This window comes from Amblyomma mixtum, chromosome 4 (genome assembly GCF_055824585.1).
Source record: "Amblyomma mixtum isolate Tamu chromosome 4, ASM5582458v1, whole genome shotgun sequence".
In the NCBI taxonomy this organism is placed as follows: Eukaryota; Metazoa; Arthropoda; class Arachnida; order Ixodida; family Ixodidae; genus Amblyomma; species Amblyomma mixtum.
Window position 1 is genome coordinate 79,890,394 of NC_143015.1, and position 27,100 is coordinate 79,917,493.

At 45.9% G+C, this 27,100-nt stretch overlaps 1 protein-coding gene across 1 annotated transcript in view; it reads left to right on the forward strand.

Moving 5' to 3' along the window:
- The window catches only part of Cht7 (chitinase 7), a 155,859-nt gene extending 136,322 nt beyond the window's left edge, over window positions 1-19,537 (forward strand). The window contains exons 5-16 of the mRNA XM_089585506.1: window positions 290-538; window positions 1,114-1,299; window positions 3,126-3,245; window positions 4,245-4,539; window positions 5,865-6,174; window positions 10,051-10,174; window positions 10,894-11,018; window positions 12,283-12,406; window positions 14,208-14,393; window positions 15,934-16,053; window positions 17,066-17,258; window positions 19,335-19,537. Of these exons, the coding sequence (XP_089441632.1) occupies window positions 290-538; window positions 1,114-1,299; window positions 3,126-3,245; window positions 4,245-4,539; window positions 5,865-6,174; window positions 10,051-10,174; window positions 10,894-11,018; window positions 12,283-12,406; window positions 14,208-14,393; window positions 15,934-16,053; window positions 17,066-17,258; window positions 19,335-19,537 (2,235 nt within the window). The remainder of the gene's footprint in view (window positions 1-289; window positions 539-1,113; window positions 1,300-3,125; window positions 3,246-4,244; window positions 4,540-5,864; window positions 6,175-10,050; window positions 10,175-10,893; window positions 11,019-12,282; window positions 12,407-14,207; window positions 14,394-15,933; window positions 16,054-17,065; window positions 17,259-19,334) is intronic.
- Window positions 19,538-27,100: the final 7,563 nt, after the last annotated feature.

The window sequence follows — 27,100 nt, forward strand, 5'->3', positions numbered from 1 at the left end:
TATTCGCTTCCGAATCATGCTTTGTCTGACTGGTATTTGATGCTGAAGCCGCAGATTGATATCCTTCGCTTGCTAGTTATCAGGTGCGACGTCGCATGTGGGAGCTAACGTATGTAGAGAAGAAAAAGAATGAATTAAGAAAACGAAAGTTAAGAGGTAGTCTTGTTTGGGGCAGCCACTAGTGCAAGGTACACAAGTGCCCACCACAGCTTTCCTTCAAAAAAAAAAAATCATGCAAGTGCATCTGTGCTTCGTCCTCAATTATGCGACTGCTCCCTGCCTGGCACAGGAACTGCGCGAGGCGTTCGAGGCTGAGTCCAAGGAAAAGAAGCTGCCGCGACTGCTGCTGACCGCAGCCGTGTCTGCCGGGGCGGAGACCATCCGCGGAGGTTACGACGTGCCCGCCGTTGCAGCTTACGTCGACTTCCTGAACGTCATGTCGTACGATTTCCACGGCAAGTGGGAGAGCATGACTGGACACAACAGCCCGCTCTACGCGCAGGCCAACGAGACCACATGGCGAAAGCAGCTCTGCATGGTAGGTGTTACCCAAATCTAGTGTAGCCGAAGCAGTAATACTGGTAGCAATTGTAATAACATTATTTGCAGCAATAGCAGTACAAGTAGTAGTAGTATACAGTAGTAGCAGGGGTAACAGCAGTAGCAACTGCACTAATAGCTGCACTAGTTATACTGTATAACAGTTTTCATATAACAATTTTAGGTAGTCTTTATCCTGCATCCTTTAGTGCAGAGCTCACGAATGGCTACCTGGGAAGACTCCACAAGTCATTGCAGGCCAGAGACAGTAACACTAGTCCGCCGCTCCGCCCACAAGTCAGGGCTAGATCCAATAGACGCTTGTCGCAGCCGGGATGTTAGCAAGCCATTGTGATAAAAAAACAAACAAATTTTTGCATGTTGTAAATCCGACGTCAGTTTCTTGCACTTAGAGGAAAGGGGACGAGCTGATAACACCGGCGAGTTCTGTCCTCACGTTACGCAGTCCCAGTCCTTAGTGTGCACAGGGTGACGACCTCAGCCCGTGAACAGCGGGAAGCGAGCACATTACTATTGCTGCTTTGATGACGTGAATTCTGTTTTTTTTTACAGGACTTCGGCGTGAAGACGTGGGAGCGTCTGGGTGCACCAAAGGAGAAGATAGTCGTGGGTACCGGCACCTACGGTCGTACCTTTACTCTCGCCAATCCCAAGAAGAATGGCATGAACGCTCCGTCTTCGGGTGGCGGCGATGCTGGACAGTTCACTAAGGAGGCCGGCTTCCTTGCATACTACGAGGTGGGTGCTTAGTCCAGCTGCAGGTTTTGTCTTCCGAACCACAGCTATCTGTCGGGACGTGTGTTTGGTCCTTGTATCCTGAAAAGCGGCAAATCAAATTCATTTAATGCAGGGACACGTTTTAGAAATGAAAAACGAAAATGCCGCAGAAGCATCGCAGGGGGAATTGTTTTAAGTTTATTTAGTCACACATTAATGGCCGGGATAGTCTCCGCTGTTTCTTCCTTGGTAGATTTTCCGGTTGGTTCAGCAGTCACAAGTTCCGCACCCTTCGCAGCCGTGCGTTGTCCAGTCTGCGCGTCGCGTTCTTTATGCCTGTGAAGTGGCGCACTTGTAATCGATATCGCGCTAGTATTTTACACCATCTTGTCTGATTTTCGATTATCTTCTTCCCTAGTGCTTCTGACTCAGTGCGACCTGATAACGGGTTATTAACTGAAAGTAAGTTTCTACACTTTGGGGTTGTTGCATCTTTTACAGCAGATTTATCTCGCTGCTAAAACCGGCAATCAGTAGGTGTGTTGATCTTATGCGATCGCTGTAAATGGTTGTTAATGACAAGAGGAAATAACGCAGAGGAACCCTTCCTGTGTGGCAGACAGTCATGATCTTGTTGTCAATGGCTGTCAGGACAAATTGAAGACGTGATGCTAGGACACAATTTAGAAGAAATTGGGAGATTGGTACTATTGAAAATGTTTTCTCAGGCAACTGCAATTTAAAATTAATAAAAAATGCAAGATATTACAGGCAGTACGACAAGAAAAAACGCATTTCTTATTCTACTGAAATTTAGTTACTTATCTGCTATGGTTCGTTGTGGTAAATCCAAAAGATATGATGGTACATAGGGTTCACTCTCCCGAAGCTCCTCAAAACGATATGAGAGACGGCGTGGTGGAGCGCTCCGGGAAAATTCGACCATCAACTGGGGTCCTGTGCCACACACCGACAGCGAATAGCACAATCACACACTAAACTTTTCGACCTCACTAAAATAAGGCAGTGATGGCCGAGTATTGATCCAGTGACTTTGATTCAGCAGCTGAGTGCTTTATGCAAAAGAAAAAACGAATTCAGTCCAATGGCAAAATTAGAACAATATTCAATCTAGCACAATTAATTTGTCTAACTTGGCACGCATTACCGATTTTTCTGTCTTCTATCCTTCGCACCGCAGAGGTCGTCTAGTGGTTTCAGTATCCGCCTCGCATGCGGGTAGTCCAAAAAGTTATCGTGGCACGATGCTCGGCTTTTCTAAGATGAAATGCGCTAAGATTAGTGTCACATTCTTGAGGAAAAAAAATACCTCGTACTATAGCGTTCTGTGGCCGAAGCTACCCATGCGCAATTCATCATCAAACTGACTGCTTTCACTGCATGACAAGTCCTTTCCCTCATATCGCGCCTTTAAGCTTGCTCTATGCCCACCGCGGCCAACTTATCCCCGTAAAATTCTTAATCTCATCCTCTCACCGAACTCTTCACCGCCTCCTGCTACGCTTCTTGGAATCTAGCCCGTTACCCTTAACGACCATTTGTTCTTTTGGCTTGCCATTAGATGCGCTGCCCAAGTCCATTTCTTCCTCCATTATTGTTCACCAACTGTCTCTTAGTTTTTAGATGTAATATTTGAAACACACACTGGAACGACATTGTTGTTCGTTCTGCAGGATACAGCGGATAGTGATATTGGATCGCTGACTTCTTGCAGCCTTGTAGTTAAATGTATTCAACTTCAGCACCGTACCAATAGACATTGCTCCCTTTTGCAGGAGCAGTTCGAATTCGTGAAATACTCACTGTGTTGGCTTCTGTTTTCGCAGATATGTGATATGCTCAAGAAGGGCGCTGAGTACGTCTGGGACGACGAGCAGGTGGTACCCTACGCCTACCTAGGTAACCAGTGGGTTGGCTTCGACGACGAGAGGAGCATCAGGGCAAAGGTGCGACATCGAACGACATTCGTGCTAAGCAGGCACTGCTGATAGCTTCAGCACCTTTTTCGCAGGGAAACGATCCTGAGTGGCCACAAATTTTAATTCATCAAAATTTGGCTTCCATCAAGCTATTTGTCGTTCACTTTGCTTTCCCCGCTATGTGCCAGCAAATCAAAGGGCTTAATTCGCTACAAATTTTGCCCTCGGTGTATTTGTCGACCATGTCGCTTCGTCATGTCCAACGGTTTCGGACAAAAAATTCGAGGATGGGAAAACTATACGATCCTTTTGCGGTAATATTGAAGGCAATGGTCCATCCTTCTGATATGTACCGAAATCTATCATTTAAAGTGTTTCCGTCGACTGCATCGAACAGTTAATACTCGCATAAAAGACCAGTAGGGAACGCTTTTGACGATAAGAAAAACGTTAATAGAAAAAAAATTCAGGACTGCCATTGGGTTATTTACGGATCTATCGATCGTTATTGTTAAATCTTACAATATACGGAAAAATTACGTTCATAAAAGGTCTCCGGCTCAAAAATGCTTTTCTCCAGCAGTGTTGGGTATGCGTATATCGGACAATTACAGCTACTTTGTGCATTCCGTGGAGTGCGACAGTTGCAGCTCACAGCCCAGGATCGCAGGATGCGCTGAAACAAACAAACAAAAAAATTCCTGCCGACAGGCACACATTAACGGCAGCGAAGTTCAGCTGAATAGCTTTCGCTGAATACAGTTTTGAAACTGTGTGACTCGTTCTCTACCCAGTGACATTCCGGCATAGACACAGTATCAAGAAGCACTTAGTTAATCCATAGTTTAATGTAGTTAGGATATTCGGTAAACTCCCTTATTCAAATCTAAATTCTTTTGTTCGAATTTTTCTCCTAGAAGTTCTCTTCACTACAGACACTACGGCAATTTTCCAGCATTTTTTTACAGTTCCGTTCCATCTCCAAAATGATATCGTCTTTCCTTCTTGCTCCCGCCGCCTGTATAGATGAATTGGATCAAAACGAACGGCTACGCCGGAGCCATGGTCTGGACCGTGGACATGGACGACTTCCGTGGCCGGTGCACAACGAAGACCTGGCCGCTTATCGGCGCCATGGCCGAAGAGCTGCTGGGAAGGCCCAGCCGGGGACCGAAGAACCTGCTTCCAATTGTCAAGAAGCCGCGAACCACGGGCGGGAAACCCGCAACGACCACGACGCCGCCCAACGCTCTCAAGAGGGCCGACCCCCTCAAGGCAGCCCCGTCCTCTCTGCCCGCCAAGGACGAGGCTGCGGAACCAGGTAAATCTGAAACCACACTTCATACATGACGCTTCTGCGTTGAGCGGAGTCCGGTGTCTTTTTCTGGCGAATGAAAGACCCAAGAAAGCAGGTCTCATATACGATTGCGACAACGCTTACACTAAATGTTTCATGACTGGTAGTGTGGAAGGTGTGCTTGTTTTTGACGTGCGGGTAGTTACGAATATCCTGCTATTCATTTATTCTGAAAACACGACCGTATGATATATCAACGAAGTATATAGAGCATCCCGAGGAATTTACTCCAGAAAAAGTTTTCTTAGATTTCTCATGTGATAAACATCCGCGGTCCATTGGTTCGTGTCGTCAAGGGCTTCTCCGGTTTTGGTTGAAAAGCCAATGGGCACCAAAAATTACGAAGTTCATTTGTATATGGTAAAAAAACTGAAGCAGTTAGCACAAAGTGTGTGAATGGCTGCGCCTCACTTGCATAGAGAGAGAGAGAGAAAAGGACGGAAAGGCAGGGAGGTTAACCAGGCGATGCCCAGTTGGCTACCCTACACTTGGGGGGGGGGGAACAAAGGGGAAAAAAGGAAAAAGAGCGGCAAGGAAATGAGTCTTCTAAGTGACCAGCGACCACTATGTCACAGGGACAGAGGGCGCGCACTGAAAACTTAAAGATTATAGGCGGGAATGCAACCCCGAGTCCCTTAGGAAATTCAGGAGCGCTTTCATCGCTTTCCGTTGTCTGGAAGGTTGTGTCCAATGCCCCAGAACGTTAGACTCTGTTAAAGGACGCGAGTCCAAGCGGAGCAGAGAAGCAACTAGGCAACCGCGCTCTCGCTCAAAACGAGGGCAGTCACAGAGGAGGTGGCTGATCGTCTCGTCACAACCACACTGGCCACACGCAGGAGAGTCAGCCATTGAGATGAGATGGGAATAGGCGTTTGTGAACGCCACTCCCAGCCACAGGCGGCACAACAGCGTAGTATCACTGCGGGGGAGGCCGAATGGTATATGATGTTGGAGCAAGAGGTTGAAGTGATGCGAACGGGGTGTCCAACCTCCAGGGGCAGACCACGACGTTACAGTCAGGTTTCGGGCGAGCAGTTAACTTCGTGCACAATGAGGGCTTTGACTACATATTTGCTGGAGAAGTGCTCTATAAATGCTGGCTAGTATAACTTAAAGCGCCATATGAATAACTGCTCCCTCCCTCCTTGGGTAATAAAGGAGTAATTACTCCCTTATTACCCTCAGAGAAGCTAGCATCTGGGCACTTTTGCCACTTAGCTGCTTACTTTAATTGTTTCTTTGCTTTGTTTTAATTGCTTTTTATTGCTTCTTTTTTGCTTCTCGCGCAGACACCAATGCCCGCGTCGTGTGCTACTACACCAACTGGTCTTCGAAGCGCAAGGCCAAGGGACACTACGAGCCGGAGGACATCGACCCTACGCTCTGCACGCACGTCATCTACGCGTTCGCCAACATCAAGGAGTACAAGATCGTGTCCACCGAGCCCGTGGACGAAGGAGACGGCGGCGCCAAGAAGGGCTTCTGGGAGCGCATCGTTGCCCTCAAGGCCAAGAATCCGCTGCTTAGGGTCATGCTGGCTGTCGGAGGCTGGATGCTGGGATCGGCACCGTTCAGGGAAGTCACCGAGAACTCCTACAGGTCGGTCCTCGCACAGCCACATGCTGAACTCCTTTCGCATAGAAAGTCATTACTGTTCTTCAATGCACAATTCTCAGATTTCTGAATAGATGTGGTTCGGTCATACTCAGTGTACCGTTGCGGCTGCGGAAAGCGTCATTTCAACGTAAACTTGGCGACTGCTACTTTTCTTACTGATGATTGCAGCTACTTGAATACCATTCGACCGCTATTAATTTCTCACAGTCGTTACTGGGGTACGAGCACTTGCCGATGTAATTTGGGATGGCTTTTATTCATCGCACTATGTGTGATTTCCGTAAAGAAAGATCCACTAACGCACGTTTTTCAGCATACAAGTGTATCCAGTGGAATCGACGCAACAGAGGTCTTGGTCACTGTGAATAGAGTTGCCAGTGAAAAAGCGCCTCTCCTTAAGCCATGCATGTTAAGGTTTGCGGCTAGTGTTACATCTGTGCTGCCTTAACTTTCGGGGATGCTCCCGTAGAAGAATTTTTTAGGCGGATTGTGGCGGGCAGTGCATATAAGAAACTCCTGAAAGTACATACGATTACAAGCAAATTTTTTCTTCGGAAATACTGCAAGAGTTACACCGGCGTATGTTCCGCGGAAAGTTCCAGCATTGTTCTTCATCGATGGGCAAGACTTCACTTGCGTCAGCTAACAAGCACATAGGTGACCTTGACAGCGCTGTTCAGAAAAAGGGACATTGAGAAAGGGTCTGTAACTGCAGAGATATCGCACACGCTTCATATAGCCAGGCACCAAGCAAGTACAGAGTGCAAAAGATTCATCTACATGGCACAGCGTGCAGGATATGTATGCGAGAGGAAACGTTGGTGTAAAGGTGAGAACGGTTCAGCGCGCCACAGTCCAAACTATCGGCTCACGACTAAAGTAAGGAAACCTTGCAGGACGAGGTCCTGTTACGGTTGAGTGCTGTGCTGCGCGCTTAACAAGAGGTCACCGCGCATCAGACACAGGTCAAGGCGCCAGACAGCTTTGACTTCCACGATGTGCTTGCGGCGGGACGACCCACACGCAGTGGCGGGCGTCCATACTGGCTTGAACGGTGACTGCACAGCAAACCAATTTCCTTCGGGGCGGCGTGTGCCCAAGGCCCTGGCAGACGCCTACGCTGGGAACTGCTGGTTGCCGCCGCTAGCTGTCGTCTTGATATAGCACCGTAACGGTCACGATGGCGTAATGCCTCTACTTTCTGCGCGTTGCCGCAGATCCGGCAAGCCAATTTTCAGAAACAGTATTTCAAAATGGAGTTAGGTCCTGAAAATTTCCGTCGTTTTTGCCAAGTGCCGTCGGTATATTTGCACGGAATGGCTCGTCGTCAGGGAGCCCATTATTCTAGCCTGCTCGAGTGTCTCTTGCAGTACTAATGCAGGAAGTTCACCCTCCTGCGAGCTGGAGGTGGCGAAGGCCTACTAAGACCGCGAGCGGTATTAACTCATGGCCAAATAATTTATAAGGTGTTAGGCCAGACGAAAAGTAAGATGTCGAAAGAGAAGGCAGGAACGGTAAACCAAGTGCTAAATCTTCTAGGTTGTTGTTTCGAGTAGACATAATATGCAAACACATGATTGAGTTGCACCATCAGTGCACGGTAGGCATCAAATAATGGCTGAAATATAGGCTACGAGAAGAACACGCGATAAGCTAATCTGATATCTACAAACCAGCCCCGGAGCGGAAACTGCTACCGCTGGGCTTGCAGAGGAAATGAATGGGGGAGTGCCCTGTATTGCTCTGCAATGAGAGTGCGTACAAATTGAGGAGACTGTGTCATAACTCGCTATATACACAAAACCGTCCTTCAGAAAACAAAACAAAAATCAGGAGGTGCAGGATGCAAGTACAAAACGCGACATGCTGGATAGCGCTAATGCATATAATTTATGATTGTGAAACAGCGCAGTGACACACGGCCAAAGAAGGAAGGAAAGTAGGAAACAGTGTTTACTGATATCTAAGTTTACTTGAACGGAACACGCGTTATTTTACACGAGCAAAATTGCAAATACACAAGCACGAAACGAAGAGTACCAAGCAGAAACCGGCCCCGATAGACTCGCATGCACTGAACAAGGAGTAAAGAGAGGAAAAAAAGAAGAGAGATGCAAAATCGACGTTCTTTTTTTTTAGAATAATATTTAGCCTACGGAGATGCATAAAACGCCTTGTTGACCAGGTTAATAACAAGCAGCCTAGCTGTATTGAAATAAAAATGCGGAAGTGAAACGTCCTCCGCACTAGGCCCCCACACAAGGTATCTCGTGTCTGCATCGTCTTTGAAGCAGTGCCAACGTATTACTCAATAGCAGGGAAGCGATATAGCAGCATGATCCCAAGGGCGGGTTACACCATAAGCCGGAAGGATTGGCTCTCGCACCATCCGACGTACATTGCCAGCACGACGCATTCGATGATGAGCGACATTGAAGACCTCTTCAGCGCAGCTTTCTTCGAAGGCCAAACATCGATAGAGTTCGAGAGGGGCAATGAGGCGCTCACAATCCAATCATTGTGAGAAGAAGGCTTAAACGCCCAGGAAACGACTGGACTACGTTTACAAACAGAAGCGACCATGAACAAGACTTGGCGAAGCCCATATGCAACAAGCCATTTGCTCGTCACGAGGCGTTGCTGATGTGTTCTCACGACCCCGGGTCGGTAGTGGTTCATAGGGTCGGAAGAGGGCCACTAGAGTTCAGAGGTGAGAGGTGGATGCTAAAGAGGAAGGAAGCAGACAGTGCATTCGCGGCGCAGGATTCGCGAGCCAAAGTTACGCAACGAACCTCGTTTCCTCTCGCGGAGAACGCGAAGGTCGCCCTTGGCAACGAGTTATGGCCTCCTGTGTCGTGGTGTGTAAGACACGGAGGTCGCGAGGCAAGGCGCACCGCTCCCGTGGAGGGAGGTTGTTTGCTCGGCGGTTGTTCCGCTGACCCCGTGGCAAGACACGTCGTAGGCGTCGAGTGTCGTAAGGTCGCGTTATGTCAGAGAATCGGGCACAGGCGTAGCAGTACTGGAAGGTCGTTCACACGGTGAGAGCTGCAGTTAAGATGTCTAGAGAGGCTGAAAGTTGCACCTTGATGACTTACCGGAGACTTCTGCCAGTGGCAGTTGCTTTGCACAACACTGTGTGGGGTGGAGCCGTAACTTGGAGCACTGGCTGCGATGAAGAGAGCCTGTCATGTATGGAAGCAGCAAGGGTCAGCATGGATATGCAACATGTTTCAGCGAAACGTTACTACTTATAGTTTCAGTGAAAAAATAGAAACCAAGGGGAGGCCTTTTGGGCCACGGCGCCAGCTTTTCATGTTACCTAGTAGGTGTGAGGAAGTAACGTTTCATCGCTGCGAGGAATACTAATTCCACGGATGGTAGATGAGCCCCAGACGTGGCTTAAAAGCAGACGGCTAGATCTCTATATTTTCAGAGCGCCTGCATTTGGCTACTACATTGTTTCTATTGGAAGCATTGAAATAAAGGTAATCATGGCAATGTTCCAAAAATCTCAAAGCATAAAATCTGTGGCCATGTGGACGCACTTTTAGACATACGTACTATATTGTGGATACACTTCGGATCTTGTGTTACGAGCAGCGCGACAGAGCCGAAAGATCATTTCGTGAGAATGCGTCAAAACCACGTCTTTTGTTACTCAGTTCTTCAGATGTATGCCTTAATGTGCACTTTTAGCGTGACGGCGCCTGCACGACACATATTCAATACGCAAACATTTCATCCCGTGCAGATCATACCACCGAATATCTTTGTACCAGGGTTTAACTTTTCTCCTATTCAAAGTTTCAATGCTGTTTAGAGTACGGCGCCCCTTAAGTGAATGCACTTCGGTTACAGGCAATCACTGTTCGTGTTTAACGCCATCGACTTCCTGAGAGAAAAGGGCTTTGACGGACTCGACGTCGACTGGGAGTTCCCCCGCGGCGCTGATGACAAGAAGAGGCTGGCTGGCCTGATCAAGGTTCGTTCATGTCTCTCGCATCTCAGTGCACAGGGAACTACACATGAAGAGCAGGAAGCTCAGTTTTCGCTCAAGAACTCGAACCCCGCACAACTTGAACTCCGTCGGAGTCCGATGATCCCTACAACACGTGCAAATCGTTTAAAGCTACTGAGACACTTCACGTTGTATTTAAAATTGATATGAAGCCAGCCATTTATGTATGGAAATCGATGGCTAACTGGAGCCATCGCTTTCTAGTTTCCGTGAGAAGACTGGCCACATGTTATGAAGTGTTCTTCCTCCGCTTAAAATAATCGGGATCAGACGTTTTGAAAACCATGATTTCGTAACTCTTAGCATATCTCAAGGTGCCATTCTACGGTCTATACTGTAATAGTTCGGCCTTTAAAGTAAAGAGATGTGGTTTCTTAACTTAAAATTTTTATTGAATCACACCTTGGACGCAATCCTGGGCATCACGTCTTCAAAAAGTTGGCCGCTGCCAGCCCCTGTTCTATGGCATGGAGGTTTGAGCTCCAGATGGAAACGTAAAAGATGAAAGTCTGGAACTTTATTTACCACAGTAATAAAATAATAATTAGGAACTAAAATGTAGCAAAAAGATACAAGGGGCAAAAAATTAAGAGGCAGAAAAACGCAAAAATGGTCACTAATCTTTAAGAGCCGTCGAGAGGTTTCCACATTGATGCATGTCTTACTGTGTATTCTTCTTGCAGGAGCTTAAGACAGCCTTTGACGGTGAGGCACTGGCATCTAAGAAGCCCAGGCTCCTCCTCTCCATGGCTGCTCCGGCCAGCTTCGAGGCCATCTCTGCCGGCTACGACGTCGAAGAGTTGAACAAGTGAGATTGCGTTCCTAAAGTTGATGCGCGGAAGAAAAATTCAGTTCCTTTGCCTAGCCCTGATATCTAGTAAATTTGGTTCAAAAGAAGAGGGTTCAGGCCACAATTGACACTTATTGTGTACTGGTTATGCCTAATTAGAATATTCATTATAGCAATTCCCGAAAGAACCACTTTTACTGCTGACTGAGATGAAGGAAAGCACTTAGGCACAGTTAACTTGTAACTCTGATCATCCTGGTCACGGTACCAGTTAACTTGAAACACTGGTCAGCCTGGTCACGGCACCAGTTAAGTTTCTCCTCCGGATCGTCGTCGGAATGGCCGGTTGCTCTGATCGAATGCTGGGCACTTTACGTATTCGTCCACTAGTCCAGCGACACGTTGTCGGTTGGGGCAGCCTCTCCAAACGTTTTGACAGAAAAAATCGATTTATTGAAGACTGGAGCAAAAAACAAGTACTAAGAGAAAAGGCTGTTTAAAATAAAGGCTGGCTAAAAGCGGCCGAGACTGGGACTCGGCGCGCTCCCTCGCTCTTTGTTTGCAGCGGGTTTTAATACCTTCGATAACTGGGCGGAGCTTTATTAAATCTGCTCTCGCCCAATTTCAACCAATACTGCTGAAATGGCACTGTACATACAAGTTGGCGGAGCCCAGTGCTCGCCATAGCCCGACTCTAGAGGCGCCAGTAAAGTCCATTGCTTAGCTAGACAGTCGGAGTTTTCAGAAGTCGCCGACCTTACTGACCCCCACCCACTTGAGAGCTAATCTCTTCTCAATGGCAAACGGTCGTCAGCCCCTTGCTCCTTAATACCCGCTGCCCTGTACAGCGTCCGAAGCGGGGGACGCGCTGTCCCCATTGTCAACCCCTCTCGACTTCAGACGGATACGGTAGGGGGAAATTTGCTACTGGCGCCGTAGGCTTCCAGCTTAACAGGCACATTCCGGTAATGTTAGGTAGGAGCAGTGAATCCGGATTGGAGCGGCCTTCACATGTCATGCATTTCGCTCTCTAGCGTGTAAAGAGCAGTTAGCACGAATGCAGACCTAGAGAGAATGTAAATATCACAGGTTTTCCGGAGACCACGCGTGCGTTTCATGATCCTCGGTAAAGAGGTCGGCCTTAACTCGAGCCAGCACGAACACTCATTAAACAAGTTGTACCGGAAGTTCAATATTATTTCAGAGTGTGTAGAATAGACCAAAGTAGAGTCAAGTTCATCTTTTAGCTTGAGTGTTGCTTCACCGCAGTTTCCTATCGCAGACATGTGGACATGATCAACATGATGACGTACGACTTCCACGGTGACTGGGAACGCCAGGTGGGACACCACAGCCCACTTTTCCCACTCTACACAGCCAGCAACTTCCAAAAGAAGCTCACAGTGGTAAGCTTACTGTCTCCCAGTTTCCCGTCAAGAGACGAATACCTGGTAGTCCAACCATTACACATGCACGCTGTGAGAAAAACGTCAATCATTTTGACTGTGTCGATGTGTTTTCCGGTCGCGTATGACAGGAACGTGTAAAGAACTAAAAGCCACGGAACTGTGTAACATAGGGTGCACACTTACACGGCACCTTACGAGAAGGAATAAAGGGTTTGAAACGAAGAGAGACAGAAAAAATTGCTGGTATACGCGATGATACCAAAGGGAACACTTGGCCATACAGCTCAAGGTTATTCTTTCAGTAGAACAGAAAAGCACATTTCTTTTTCGCACGAAAAAGGTTTCGTCTCGATGAATAACCTGAGAGATTTTCCATTCCGGGCTTAAAATAACAAATTCATTCTTGTGTGCACGCTGTTTGCCTGCATATTCAGCAGTGAGTCGTGCATGTTCTTGCACAATGTTCGTGCAACACGTGACTGGTAAAAGGAGGAGTTTTTGGCGGCTGCAAACGTTAACGGAAGAAAACATGATCAACTATTGGATCTTCCAGAAGCTGGACACTAACGAGGCTGCGGTAAAAGAGACGAAATACATGAAATGGCTGGATAAGGCGGGTAACCTGTTAAATATAGATTTTTCCGAACTCTGGAAACATTCTTCCCTTGGGCAACGTACTTACACGTTGCAAAATTCCCCCCGTTTTTCAATAAAAGGAGGTTGAATTTCACCCATGCGCTTCATGCGTCAGAAGTGAGGAAACTGAAGCTGGTGAAAGTTAAACGACAATATCCGCGTGGTTTTTCCGTATTCTTAAAAGGGAAAAGTTAAATTCAAAAAGGATACGTTTTCAGAAGAAAGATCCTTAGTTTTTTTTTTTGCTTTTTCATCTGTGTCGCTCTCACCATAAAGAAAATAATGGCAATGAAAAGTTTTATAACGAAAAGGCTTTTGTCTGCGGAAAGCTGCAATTCGCCGGTGTATTTAAAATCCAGAGCCTGTAGTGGTGCACATAAAATCCCGGTTACTGTGGACCTTCTGACAGCAAGTACTGCATTGTGAAAGAAATTATATATCGCCTGTTGTTCAAAAGGCATATGAAGAGCTAACATCGTCGACTTGTCAGAGGTTTCACATAAATTCTTAGCAGACGCAGAGTAAGTCGGAGGCAATGGATTCTTTTCTTGGGTTTAGTGCGGAAACTCTGGTGCACGTCACCTTTACAATTTGCCCTTAGTCGATGTTGGCGACGTCTTGCGCTGTGGTCAAATTCAAGCTTTGTCCCCAGTAGCTATTCCCGAATGAAGCGCTGCACAGATAAACCAGGCACACTGGATATATGCTCGGCTCTCTGATTACACTAAATGCATAAAGTCTTTAGGCACGTGGAAGTCTAGAGCAGTTCCTATATGACTTGCAGCGAGTGCTAAGCTTTGCGATGGCTGGGTAAATATGACGAAGTTCTAATCACTACAGCTGTGGGAAAGTACCGCTGATAGAAATGAATTGAGGGCTGAATGTGAAAAGCGGATTGTAACTGAGCCTGTTTATCTTGTTGAAATGCCCATTAAGACAGCTGTGTCTAAAGGTTTATAGCTTAACGCACCCAGAGAAACCGCCTCCAAATTCTGCAAAGGTAACGCACCCATGCTCAGACTCAGAGAGCCCCAAGGTAACGCCGCGGTGTGTCCTAATCCAACCAAATTTAACCTCGAATTAACCCGAGTAGAACCATAGCTAAAACCCTTTGGTTGAAACATCTGTAAAATTGAGATCCCTCCTTTGTCTAATCATCAAGGACTACAGCGCGGGAGAGTGGGTCCGCAAGGGCGCTAGCAAGGAGAAGCTGCTGGTGGGCATTCCCACGTACGGGCGCACCTTCACCCTTGGAGACAACAACCTCACTGACATCGGAGCGCCGTCCACGGCCGGTGGCAAACCCGGCAACTACACGGGCGAGACGGGATTCCTCTCTTTCTTCGAGGTGAGCTGTACTCTCGGCGGCTTTTTTCGTATTATCTTATTTCGGGTTCACGTCTTTCAGAAGAAAAATGAAGACGAGGCAAAATGCGGTGGCCCTATTTGAGCATTTGCTTCCTTAGCATAGAGCAGTACCCATAAAAAGTGTGCAGTCATGTGGAATTAGAGTGGGAATAAAGTTAAATGCGTTCATTTACTGATTACTCCAGAATCATGTGCAACAAGCACAGATTTTCTCTCACTAACTAGTCTTCTTGGAGTATAATATCAAAAAGCCATTCTCAAATTTATTCCAGAAATAACTGGAAAATTCACAATTCTATCCGAAACATTTCGTCCCTCTCAATTGCTCACGCATTCCATGAAACACAAAGCGAAGTATAAGGAGATTCACATAATTGTCAATCACTCTGTCAGCATACTTCGCTAATAGATTTCGCAACTATGGTTTTAGACCCAAGTGATAGGGAAATGTACACCCTTTGTAACATGTCCAGAGCAAAGAGGGGTCTGCTTCTGAGCCATACCGTGTGGCTTATTATGCATCCCCAGTGCCGGCTTTCGATGGGCTATGGTGCGTACGACTCTATCGCCATCTCTGAGTGAGGGCAGACACTGTATCTTCCCGCGCATGACGCATGTGTTTGTGGTTTTACCTTGTGCGCCCCGTTACGCCGACGGTGACGGTGAGGGACGTCGCTCAAGCCACCAATGGTCGCTTACGAGCTGCGCTGTAAAAAGCGTAGACAGGATGACAGAAAACGAGACGAAGGGATTTCACCCAGCCTTTATTTTCGTTGCCAAGCCTTAACCAGGCTGATTCATTCGCTGAAACGTGGTGGAACATTATACAAGCGCCAAAATATCCGAAAGGAAAGAGCCTCGGTGCCTAGCGATAACTCCCCTGGAGTTCGTTATTCTGTCTTAATGTTTTTAGCGCTTTTTTATAACCTATGACCGCTAAAATTACGAAGCAAACAGAAACGCTGAGTTACACACAAACGCATCCTATGTTTCTTAGACGTGAGGATAAATATTCCGAGCTTGCGAATTTCCGCGAACTACAGTCATTAGCAAATGAGGGAGTGTGGCTCTCTGGAAAATTATATTTTGCCGCTGTCGAACGCCGGATAGTAGAATGACATATCTAGCGATAAATCTTTGCCACTACATAACGACACCATTCTGGCGTTGAAGATCAAGCAGCGGCTGTCGTATTCAGGATAGAGACAAAACTATTGCAACACCTCGCAGGCAGAAACGGCTCATGGCTTGCCTGCCACTCTGCCTTCTGCAGCCATTACGGGCTTTCATGATATGCTGATTTCATCACCACCGCTCATGACGCACTCTTCTTACGCTCACGCAGATTTATGAAAAAATTTCAGCTGGAAATTCATTGCTAACAATCTCAATGTTGGAGTGAAGTAGTCTTACTTTTGCAAGAGGTGGACATTTCATAATGAATTTTGGTGCGGCATTGTGCGCCTATTTTCGAGTCTCATTAGCAGAGAGATAATGGTGCCCGCTACCGTCCACTGCAGATCTGTGATCTGTTGCGTTCTGGAGCCACACTTGTCTGGGACAATGAACAGATGGTGCCGTACGCCTACAAGGACGACCAGTGGGTCGGCTTCGACGACCAGAGGAGTCTCAAGCTCAAGGTATATGCCCGATGTGCTCCTCGTTCATTGCATTACAAATCCAGCAGCACAGCGAGGCTGCGACACGCTCACACAGGAGGTGGAGAGGATGATTATAGTTGAAGGAAAGGCGCGGGAAATGTGTCACTGTGTGTCCTGAGGCGTCCTCAACGCATCCTGAACAACGTCCTGAAAGGATGGAGGAAAAGGGAAGAAGAACAGTGTAGGTGCCTGTAACGCATAGTTTAAGGGGCGTCTGACCCACATGTGTTCGAAATTATAATGCAATGCACCTTAAGCGTGAGAGCGGCTGGCAGCCCTAAGAGCACGATGATGGCAACGGGAGGCGCTGACGTCGTTAAATTTCAAAGGAGAATTTCTTGCATTCAAATTTTCCGCTTAAACTTGTGTGCACTCGCTACAAGTCATGTTAACTGGTTTGCAACTCACTTCAGTTTACTTCGAATTACGTATAAATTTAATAAATCTATGTTCCAATATGTTTACGGCCTAGAATGTGAAGATGACGTTGAAATTAAAAGTAATTACGACAAAAGGTACGTTGTTCATGTAGGAAAAAAAGCGCCGACTGTATCAGACTAGGGTGACACTGGTCCACCTCATATCGTTTTAGAAGAATGTTCAGCTTATGTGCTAAAAACAGCTAAATATTCAACAGCTAAACCTAGAATAAATGCATTGCTGTCAATAATTTTTACTTAAGAGCTTTTATCGCTCCTACCGTTTCTGCGCTTTTCTCTGGACTGTCATTTCTCTATGACATCCTTCCTTTCTTTATGTTTTCAATGCCACATTGTGTCCCGAAACACAGCCTAGAGGGTTAATCCCACTGCCTTGTTTTCATGTTTCCTTCCCTCCCTTTCTGTCTGTAATCTCGGGATACACATGTGCCGAAGTCACAACGTGCCTGCTTCCAAAGTAGCACCCACAATCTGTGATTCGCTTTTTGTTATATTGCTCGCCTGTCCCTTGATCACTTGCCCTCACGTGCACTCAACATCGACCTTTACAGGTCCAGTGGCTAAAGCAGGCAGGCTATGGCGGCGTTATGGTGTGGTCTGTCGACCTGGATGACTTCCGGGGATCGTGCACGGGCCAGAGCTACCCTCTCCTCACGGCCATCAGAGAGGAGCTCAAGGGTTACAAGGTGGCCAACCTTGAGGTGGCCTCCTCCAACGTCTTCAACTCATACGGACAGCTCGTTGGTAAGGGGCGCTCATCTCCGCGCTGTGGCCGAGATCGAGAGATGAGCGAGTTCGAAGGCAGCACGCACGTGACATATGCCCCGTAATAATTTTGGTGTGTATCTACACGAAACTGCAAGTGACTGACCACACATGCGTGTTTATGAGCGGAGCAGCACCTCTTGGCTGGTTCGAGCTATAACAAGTATGAAATGAAGGCAGCAACCCACGCGGGGTAACATGGAAGAAACGGTGCCCCAGCTAATACGTATATCTCGGCGCTGGCGTTTATGCAATGCAGAGAAGTTAGCCAGAGGAATCGAGTTTCTTTCCGTTACAGCGTAGATTTAGCAGTCAAGGGGTTATCTTTCAATCATGTTTACTACCTGAGTACATAAAATACCACATTGCACTTTGCCACTGAAGTACTAGAAATGCACCATCAGGGATGCATTCCTTTAATGCAACAGTCTGAGTAGCTGCATAAAAGTGTTTCAGTCTAATAATAAAAGCGTTGCAAGTCAACTGAGTTTTCAGCACAGCATATGCTGTACAACTAAGCCGGCATTGATGGTAAACCGCGAAGAACATACTGGAAGATGAGTTTAGAAGGCTGCAGAGTCAGACACGTTGTGCACGTTTGTTTCTTGAGAACTGCCGCTGTTGTCTCTTGCCTTTTCAACTGCCCTATTTGTTTGTATTCCTGTCTCTTCTACGGTGATCATTGGGAAATTTTGTTAATGCTCACAAGTAATTTTAGCCGACGCTTTCTCAGGCACTTTTTGTCTTGAGAAAGCATATTCATATTACGGTTGCCTGTAGAGCAGCTCGTTCTCTGAAGAAGCACGTTTTGGCTGTTTCAGCAACGCGATGCGTTGCTTACTTTTTATCGTTGGTAGCCTCATTCAAATTTAGTTTAGTGCTACTCAATCCGTTTGTAAAGAACTGAAGGCAACGAAGGAACTACTCATTCGTCACTTTTCGTTAGGTTTTTCATTTCGTCAGGTAGTAATTTCACAGAGTAACGTTAGCTCGTCCAGGCTGTTGAAATATTACGCTAGCAACATTGTCGTATGTATGCCTCAAAAATAGGATCCTCTTGAAAACCTACACTAGTCGCTCCCTTTCAGGAGGGCAAGTTTTAAACCAAGAATGGTTCTGTTTAGAAGATGCACACTCGAATAGTGGTAGCAAAGTAACATAAGTATGTTTCTTGTGGTAATGAAGTCGTACTAGGACTTTAATGGCTGTGATAATAAATAATTTTAGCGAGACTTGCGATGGGAGTATTGTTGAAAGGGGAGAATATAGCAGAGGGGATTTCGAAATTAGTTCTTCATAATCCAAGAAAAGACACATCATTTTGGTCATTAACACACATATTATGTGATACTTTGCCCTCAATCACAGAGTTTTGCGGAATTAATAAACAGGAAAATTGTTGTAGCTAATAGTACAGTAAGGAGTAATCTGTCTTTTCCTAGATTCTAGGGCTACCACCTGCATTTGACACAAAGGCCGCTTTCACCAAAAACAGCTATTGTCGCCAAAGGCCCTTTTCACAACTATGCTGCGGTCAGGTCAAGCACGACTATCGGTCACACTTGGAATTAGATACAACCGAAAATAAACAATTATACGATAAATTAGTAAATTGTTTTTGTTTCGCAGTCTTTACCGGCCTTCCATCACATCAACACGCCAACAAAATTCAAGCGTGGAATATGAAACAGAAGAAATCTTTAACTCATGATTGTAGACAGCGCGAAAAAGGCGGGGACGTGGGAAAAAAACAAAGACGAGCGCTTTTTCGCGCTGTATACAATCATGGATTACCAACTCGCCCAAGCGTCTGTTTTAAATCCATAACCTTCGATGCCTTCAGGACTGTCTCCAAGGTTGAATCTGAAAAGGTCCAGAAAAAAATTGCAGGTTAGCTTCAAATTTCTCAGCAATGAAAGCGCCCTTTGTTAGATCACAAAGGGCCACGGAGCAGTTAATGACAAAAGCCGTGTGTAGTTTTCTTAGGTGTCCCGTTAAGGTCCCTCAGCGCGTCATTACTGCTGCTAACTGGCGATACCCCTCACTCCTGTGCAGATCCCGACGAAGTGGTGTGCGACGAAGAGGACGGCCACATCAGCTACCACCTGGACAAGAAGGACTGCACCATGTACTACATGTGCGAGGGCAAGCGGCGCCACCACATGCCGTGCCCGACCAACCTCGTGTTCAACCTGAACGAGAGCGTCTGCGACTGGCCCGAGAACGTCGATGACTGCAAGCACGTGGCTAAGACGTAGTCCGCCCGAACTATATCGCTTCCAAATCACTGCGTCGTCTCCTGTTCCGCGTTCTGTTTTACCTTGTTTTCGTTTGTGTAAGGGCCACAGCGGTCCAGAAGTGGCCGTGGTAGTGGAATCGATGGGCTGGTTTTCACGGCAGCCTCTAAGGCATGCCACGACCGTGTGACCGCGCTTGCACGGGCTCCATAGGACCCGCTATCCTCACCTAACCCGATGTAAACGCCGGTTGTCATCGTTTCCACTGTCCACACGTTTTGGAACGCTGCACATTGGCCCCCACGAGAGCTGTGTTTTCTGCGGCGACGATTGTGTGTTGTATGGGCCAGAAAGGGAATCTTTCTGAGTATTCCAACAGTTAGTAGAAAAGTATGTGACTCCATTGCCGATTAAAAATCGAGCTCGTCGTCTTAAACCAGAGTATTGTTCGCGTCACTTACGTAAAGAGAATATGTGGTTAAGGAACTGCGCGTTTTGTATGCTAGAACGTGGCGTTCGGAAATGGGTGTGTCTTCATTTCGCGTGTAGGGGAGCAAGTTATCTAAAACAAACGTGACATTTGAGCAATTTGCAGTAAGAATCCACAGCCAATGCGGTTTCGCAGTTTTGTACCACGCGCATTCCCAAGTAACATCGATAGCTCAAGAGCCCGTAAATCAATGTATCTCCGTAGACCTGATATCAGCACCTGTAACTCTTAGATATTCAGCTTCTTGAGTTTTCCCGACTGTGAAGTAATGTCGTGTATTGTCTGATAGTATTTACAATGATCGCCTAGTTTTAGCTGCCATAAAAAAAAACGTTGAAATATTCTGTCCAGCGCAGTGTGATACGGAGAACACTACACAGGTCACTAGTTATAAAGTTAAGGTCTGTCTTGCAAGAGCGTAACCCAAATAGCCCTAGACATAAATACGAAACTGAAAATGCTTGTAATGAAACGTCATTTGTGACACAAGAGTGTAGCAGCTTTTTACTAATAAGTGCCTCACCAGACTTTCAAGTTCTGTGTTTCCTGGCCTTTAAGCTAGCTAGAAAATAGCGCTAGAACAATGCCAACGGGTATAAAATTCCAGAACTTCCAGCCTTATAAAGGTAGGCTGACCATCACCGCCGGTCATAGTTCCCAAAATTGTTACCCTCCTTAACCTTTAAATGTGCTCTTCTCTTCATGCTACAGAAAAAGCTGTCAAAAGTCTTTAGAACTGTGAAAGTGTGCATGTATTGCTCAGAAAAAAAAAGATGACTACAAGATTAGGGAGATGCTAGTTGACAATCAGTTTCTTGCTGTTTCAGGTCATGCACGAAACAACGTACCCTAGCCGCTCTAGCCAAAATGCCTCGCAAGATTTACTCAAAATATGAGAGAGACTAGCAAGCAACGGAAAGTAACTGATCAACTATGCCAGTTGTTTTTCTTGTTGTATGGTCTGAAATTGCAGAAACGCAAAAGATTCGTGAAATATAATGCTTGAGATGAACTGCCTGAAGCAGTGGCTTTGCGCTTTCATGTTCACGCAGCGCACAATGCTACTTGGTCTTGTGCTACTTGGTCACAAACCGTGCTGAAAAAAATCTTCATAACACACTAACCGTCACATTTATGTGGTACGGAACGCATGATAATCACTGTATTTACTCTAGTGCCTTCAATCGGTCAATGCTTCTTCGGTGCCTAGTATACTGCCAAAAAGGACAAAAATGAAATGTTCAATGCTTTATCATGAGACCTCTGGAGTTTGTGTAAAGCGCTAGAGTGTGTGTCTCCCGCAAACATTTTACATTGTTTTAATATGCTGCAAAAGTATTCAGTGCTGTATTGTAGCATTTCGTGTTGTTACTTTAGGATGTATGCAGAGTTATCAATGTGCTTGACGCGAGAGAACGTGAGACTGGTGTCAACGTTTTGGGGGACACCATTTTCCGCCAACACATCTTCATTTCTGTTTTCTTTTATTTTTTTTAGTTTTGGATATCGTTTGTGTCTTGCTCTCTGCGAAACCCGCGGCGATTTTGCTGATGGTAACCCGTTGTTTCTATGATACTATTATAGCTTTGTCTCGTGTTAAGCCATACTCGATGTCTTTTACTGCTCTGTATGCGTGCTTACCTCGGGAAAAAATCGCTCGTGCAAAGAGTGCAAAGTTATGGCAGAATTTTTATCATGTTATGTCGAAAGTATTGTTCTTATGTTGAGCATAGGTGTTTTGCTTGATCCTGTACTTCGTGAAAAATACTTCTTTGTTGCTTTCATAACAAGCAGGGATAAACTTAACCGTTCAAAGAAAGCGTGTATAACATGTGGCGCTCATGCTACGCTAAGAACTGCGGACAGGTGCTAGCCGCATTTAAACAAATAAGCCTTCTTTCTTCAGAAACGTTTCCTGGTAACGTGCATAACGGCTATAACCTTACTTTTCAAAGCATCTGACTAAACTAAGCCCTCCAGTCATGCTCCCGATAAGCCGTTCGCACAAAAAAGCAACGCACGACGTTGCAGAAATTGCTGTGCTTAAGCTGGGACATGACAGTTACACAAGTACGCTCGCTTTGTTAATTTCTGCTTTGAAGAGTTAATTGGTTAAAAAGAGGTAAAATCGTGTTTCGTGGTAGAAACTAATTAAAATGCGAGTGAAGGATAAGCCAGTCACATTCCCGAAAAGTGCCAGATGCAGCAGTATTCAACGCCTAAGCATGCTTTGTCGTAGTAAGTGTTACTGCGAGTGGCATCTGCATGATAATAGCTGTGTTTCATGCTTTCCGAGAAAAAAAGAAAGCTTAACCCAACCTGCGCCAGCCTGTACTAACTAAGCTTGAGCTATTCAATATTCGTATTACCACTTAAATTCACGGTGTGAACGTGTGATTGAAATAAAGAAAACAAAAGAAGGCTAGCTGCGATTATTTTCGATAAATTTAGTCTCATACGGAGCTGCATGCTAGGGAAAACCGTGTTGTTAAAGAAAAGCACTCAGGATCATGCTTGTGCAGTGAATGTTACCATTGTTCATATCCGCGGTATTTTTTCTTTTGCGAATAAGAAGGCATGTATATTTTCATGAAGGTTGTGCTGGATTTAAGTAATCTGAGCTTGGCGTTGGAAAGCTAGCCTAAATTTTATAGGCTTTGCTCACTGCAATTGTTGCTTTAATTCAAAAAGGATGAAAATGTGTAACACGAACTTAGAATTTAATGTGGCGCAAAAAGGGGATATAAACATTTCTAGGTTATTCCAACTACTCTATACAGCTTAAGTACTTTGGCAGCCTTAAATGGGTGTATCCAGAACAGGATGCGCTATCGCTTTTAAGGGCGCAGTTATGTTCGCTGTTGGCCCATTATGTGCTTTGCATTATGATATCTAAAGATACTTGGACTAAACTGCACTAACAGCGTTTCGTTCTGAGTAACTGAGGTAATGGAAATACACCCTCAAAACCTCGGCAAATAATAGCTTGAAAAATGCACCGAGCAGTTTTAATGCCTCAGTCGCGGTCAGGACCGTGTTACGAGCACAGATGAGACACACTAGAGGATAATAGTGTTTGATCAGAAAGAGGTATCGTCCAGGCAACGCGAGCTTGGGTAGCTTGCGCGAGGCGATGAGAGGTTCTTGATTTGTGAAGACTACAACGGCGTCAGACCGCGGGCAGACGAGTGTTGTTTAATGTATACTGCTCGATGTGTGCCCAAGACGTCGCCATGACTGAAACTCTGCCGCCAGATGGAGCTGGACAGAGTTGTAGCCCGGCGGGCGTCCTTCTCTGACTTCCTTATTTATTATCACGCATACCGCCTATGACACTTGCAGATCTGGTGTGCTTACGTTTTTATCCTTGTTTGTGTTTCTTTCCCCTTTCTTTCTCTTTCTCTGCGTTGTCCCTATCCGTGTAGGACTGTGTGCCTCGAGCCGCGTGAGTGGGACTCCCTCGACAATGGGTGTGGGTTCCGCCCACTCGAGCTTCTGTACAAAGTCAGCTGCCATCTGAGAGAAAAAAAGAAAGCGAATAAATACAAACGAAAACCACCAAAAACGGAGGAGGTTCTCGTCTGGTCATTCTCTTTCTCTTCCGTGTTTTGGAGAAGAAATTTAGATCCGAAATGAGTATTACCTCCCCGTGAAGGTGACACGACGTGCTTCTGATCGGGCAGAAAGGTATGCGTGTTTGTATATCATCGATATTAAAGCTGGTTTCACCTTCTTAGCACTCTTACTCAGTATCACATCAGTTTTTCACTGAGAACATTTTTTTTTCGCAAATGCGCCATTCAGTAATTTAAAAGGATGCGGCATGTCTAGTGTAAATATATTTAGAAAAGTGCCCTCCATATACTCGGTAATTTGCCTCGAACAGCGGCCCTTAATATATGACTGGAACAGTGGAATCTAAAATAATTATGGATTCGATGATTTCTGCACATTCCTGCCTGGTTAGGAGACAGCTTTAGACACCAGAAAAACTAGTTGTTTTTATGAATTGAACATCCTCATCCAACAAGAGCCTCGTGGGAACGCTGCCTCTCCCTCCATGTATAGACTCGGCCACCAGCGTCTACCAGTTCACAGATGCACAGAAGGTAGAACCGCTGAAAACGGACGCAGCACAAGAAATAGGGGGCACACACACACAGGACCACCCCTTATTTCTTGTTGTGCGTCAGTTTTCGCTGATTCCTTCTACATTATGCACCAGCTAGCCCAGCAATTCACATGGTTCTACTGGTCTGTCGTGCGCGGGAAATCACGGCCAGCGCTGCTCTTCTGAAATAAAAAGTCAACCTCTAGGGCAAAAATCTATTATAATAAACTTATCTCTCTGTCCTGTCTCGGTGCCTTCGCCACATTGTCACTCCCGTGTACTGCACGATAAAGCTGCCTTTGGCAACACAGGCGAGCCGCTCTACCTCTTGACTCATCCCTCTTCACAGCGCGGTGATGGCGTCAGCGCTACTGTCCCTGAATATTTGGAAGCGCGAAAAGAATGGGTGACATATGGCGTCCAAGATTTATTCACTGGCAAGTTCACCAGTTCACATTGATCGTGGCAACGGTTAATGCAAGAATTTCATGCAGTTAGTCTTGCCTCGCCTAGCTATGGGCCATTAACTGGGATATCATAGGGCTTGGCGTGCTTAGAACAACAGATCAGGCAAAATACAGTGTTAACGACGGGCATGTTTTGGGCTGTCACGATTTACCGGCGAAGCCAGAGCTGCGTGTGGAATTTAATGACATTAATGATATAGCTGGCAGCGCCGACTAATTCTTCACAGCAGCAAAATTGCGGCAGTTATTGTGATTAGGCTGGAGTTTTTGTACGAGTTCAAGTTTGCGCAGGATTACACATCTAAACGCAGTCGCAATGACGGAATGGTCTAAAGGTTCCTTGCGAACGTTCAACAAGGAACAAACAAAGCAAAAAAAGGCCATACCGGTGACCCTGCGCTGCGACACACGAACACAGAAGAGAAGGAAAGACGTATCACAGCGCTAACAACTGACGTTTACTGACATGACCCACATATAAGTACAGTCGAGCAAATTAAGGAAGAGCAAGAAAACAAAGCGATACGCTACCGACCATGAACCCAGACATGCCCACGCGCGCTGAACTCTGTGCAAGCAAAATGTTTAAGAACAGGAAATAAACAACTAATATTGTATTACTTGGATAGAAGCATATGGACCACTCATGCAGCTCTAACCTAGCTTCTTGATTTCTATGGCCTTCAAGATCTCAATAATAAGCTGGTGTATGTTTTTGCCACAAGTTGCCACTTTTAGACAGCGCAACGAAAGGACAGTCGGGCGACAATGGACACCCAAGTTTCGAGAATCACCAAAATGGAATTTGCTGGTTTAACTGATTTATTTAGTGTGAGGGTACCCAAAGAACAGGACGGATTCTAGGTAGCTGGAGGTCATAACATCGGTCCTAAGAGCAGCACGGGCGAGCTGTTAAAATTTTAGCCATTTGTATCGGTGCCATCCTATACCTGGAAAACGACACTAGCATCACGTTTGCAGCTGCGGCCAGTTATTATAGGGGAAGTTCTCCGAGCAATGTTAAATGCTCAGCTTTCTCAGCAGTTGCAGAGGGAACCATTTTTACGCATGCTATAGGCAGAATATTGCGTTTAGCTCTACCAGCTAAGACAAAAGCACTTGCATCTGATTCCAGCCACGGTGTCCCAAGGATTAAAATTTCAGAAACGGAACGAGCGAAAAGCTGTTTGAGGCAAGGACATCACCATGTTGTCTACGTAAGCTCCAACGCGCAATACCGTTCAGCTTATTCCACACTGACTGCAACCGGGACCGGCACGCAACTGCAGAAAAGGCAGCCTGCGGGCGATCAAGTGCTCACTCACGATGCAAAGCGATGACAGGTGGGGAGGTTTCGGGGATAGATCACAAGAAACTCTAACTCTTACTTTGGGAGCGTTACGGCACACGGTCACTTAATGTCTCCTTAACACAACAGACATTTAGAGCTTATTCTTGAACTTAAAAGTCAAGTTGACGGAGGACTGCTGTCATTGAACCAGACGTGCTCTTTTTAGTCATATCTTGTCTACTGCACGATTCCCTTCAAAATTAGCAACTCGCCGCAACTCTCGCTTCTAGTTCAGTGCATCTAAGCCTTCCTAAATATAGACCTCGGTAATATTGCTTGAAGTTTCGAGTAAAGAATCATTACTGCGAGTATTTACACAATTCGCGTGCACTACGACCACTTGGAAAGCGACCATTCGTTTTTTGAATAGGCTTGCCTGCTTGAAATATTCGCCAAACTGGAAATACCATTCATGTTTGAAGAAATATCGCCCGTTTCTGAAGCCTGGAAACCTGAGTCAAGCGAGCAAGGATTTCAGGCCGGCTCCGTGTGGGAGCGCCATTTGTGTACGTTGTTATTAGTGCGGTTTCGAGATCACGGGCTCCGTCATGAGCTTCGCCTGCCTTCCTACTCTCGTCTTATCGACATGTTTGTGCACAGACTGTCGGTATTAAGGCGAAAGCCTTTAATGCCTCATACGTTCGTGACCAAGACGTGTTAGCAAATGTGTTCGCGTTTCGAATGCATGCCTTATATGGGCATATGCCAATCAATAGCCAATAGATACTTAATCGGGTTCAATCGAAAGAAAGCAGAACATGATATAGTGATTTCATGATTATATCATTGTACTTAATGACTAAATGACTAATTGGTATTTAGTAGTAGTTAAGAATTGGCATATGGGCCTGTGCACTGCGCCTGTACCTTAAATAACACTAATTAGTCAGTGTATTAGTTTAGGTCACGTTAGCTATCACTAACTATACATTAACTAGTAGCACGAAATGTGCAAGTTATGTTTAACTCATCAACCATCATTAATAGTTAGACGTTTTTAGACGTTTCATAGACAATGTGTCGAACATTCTATAGAGTTTTATCACTTGACAGGTGAGTGACAGGACATGATGGATGGCATTAGAACAATGGTAAAGGCCAATTAGCCTAATTAGCCTTTCTAGACAGACCAGATAAATAAATAAAACCGAGAAGGAATTTGGTC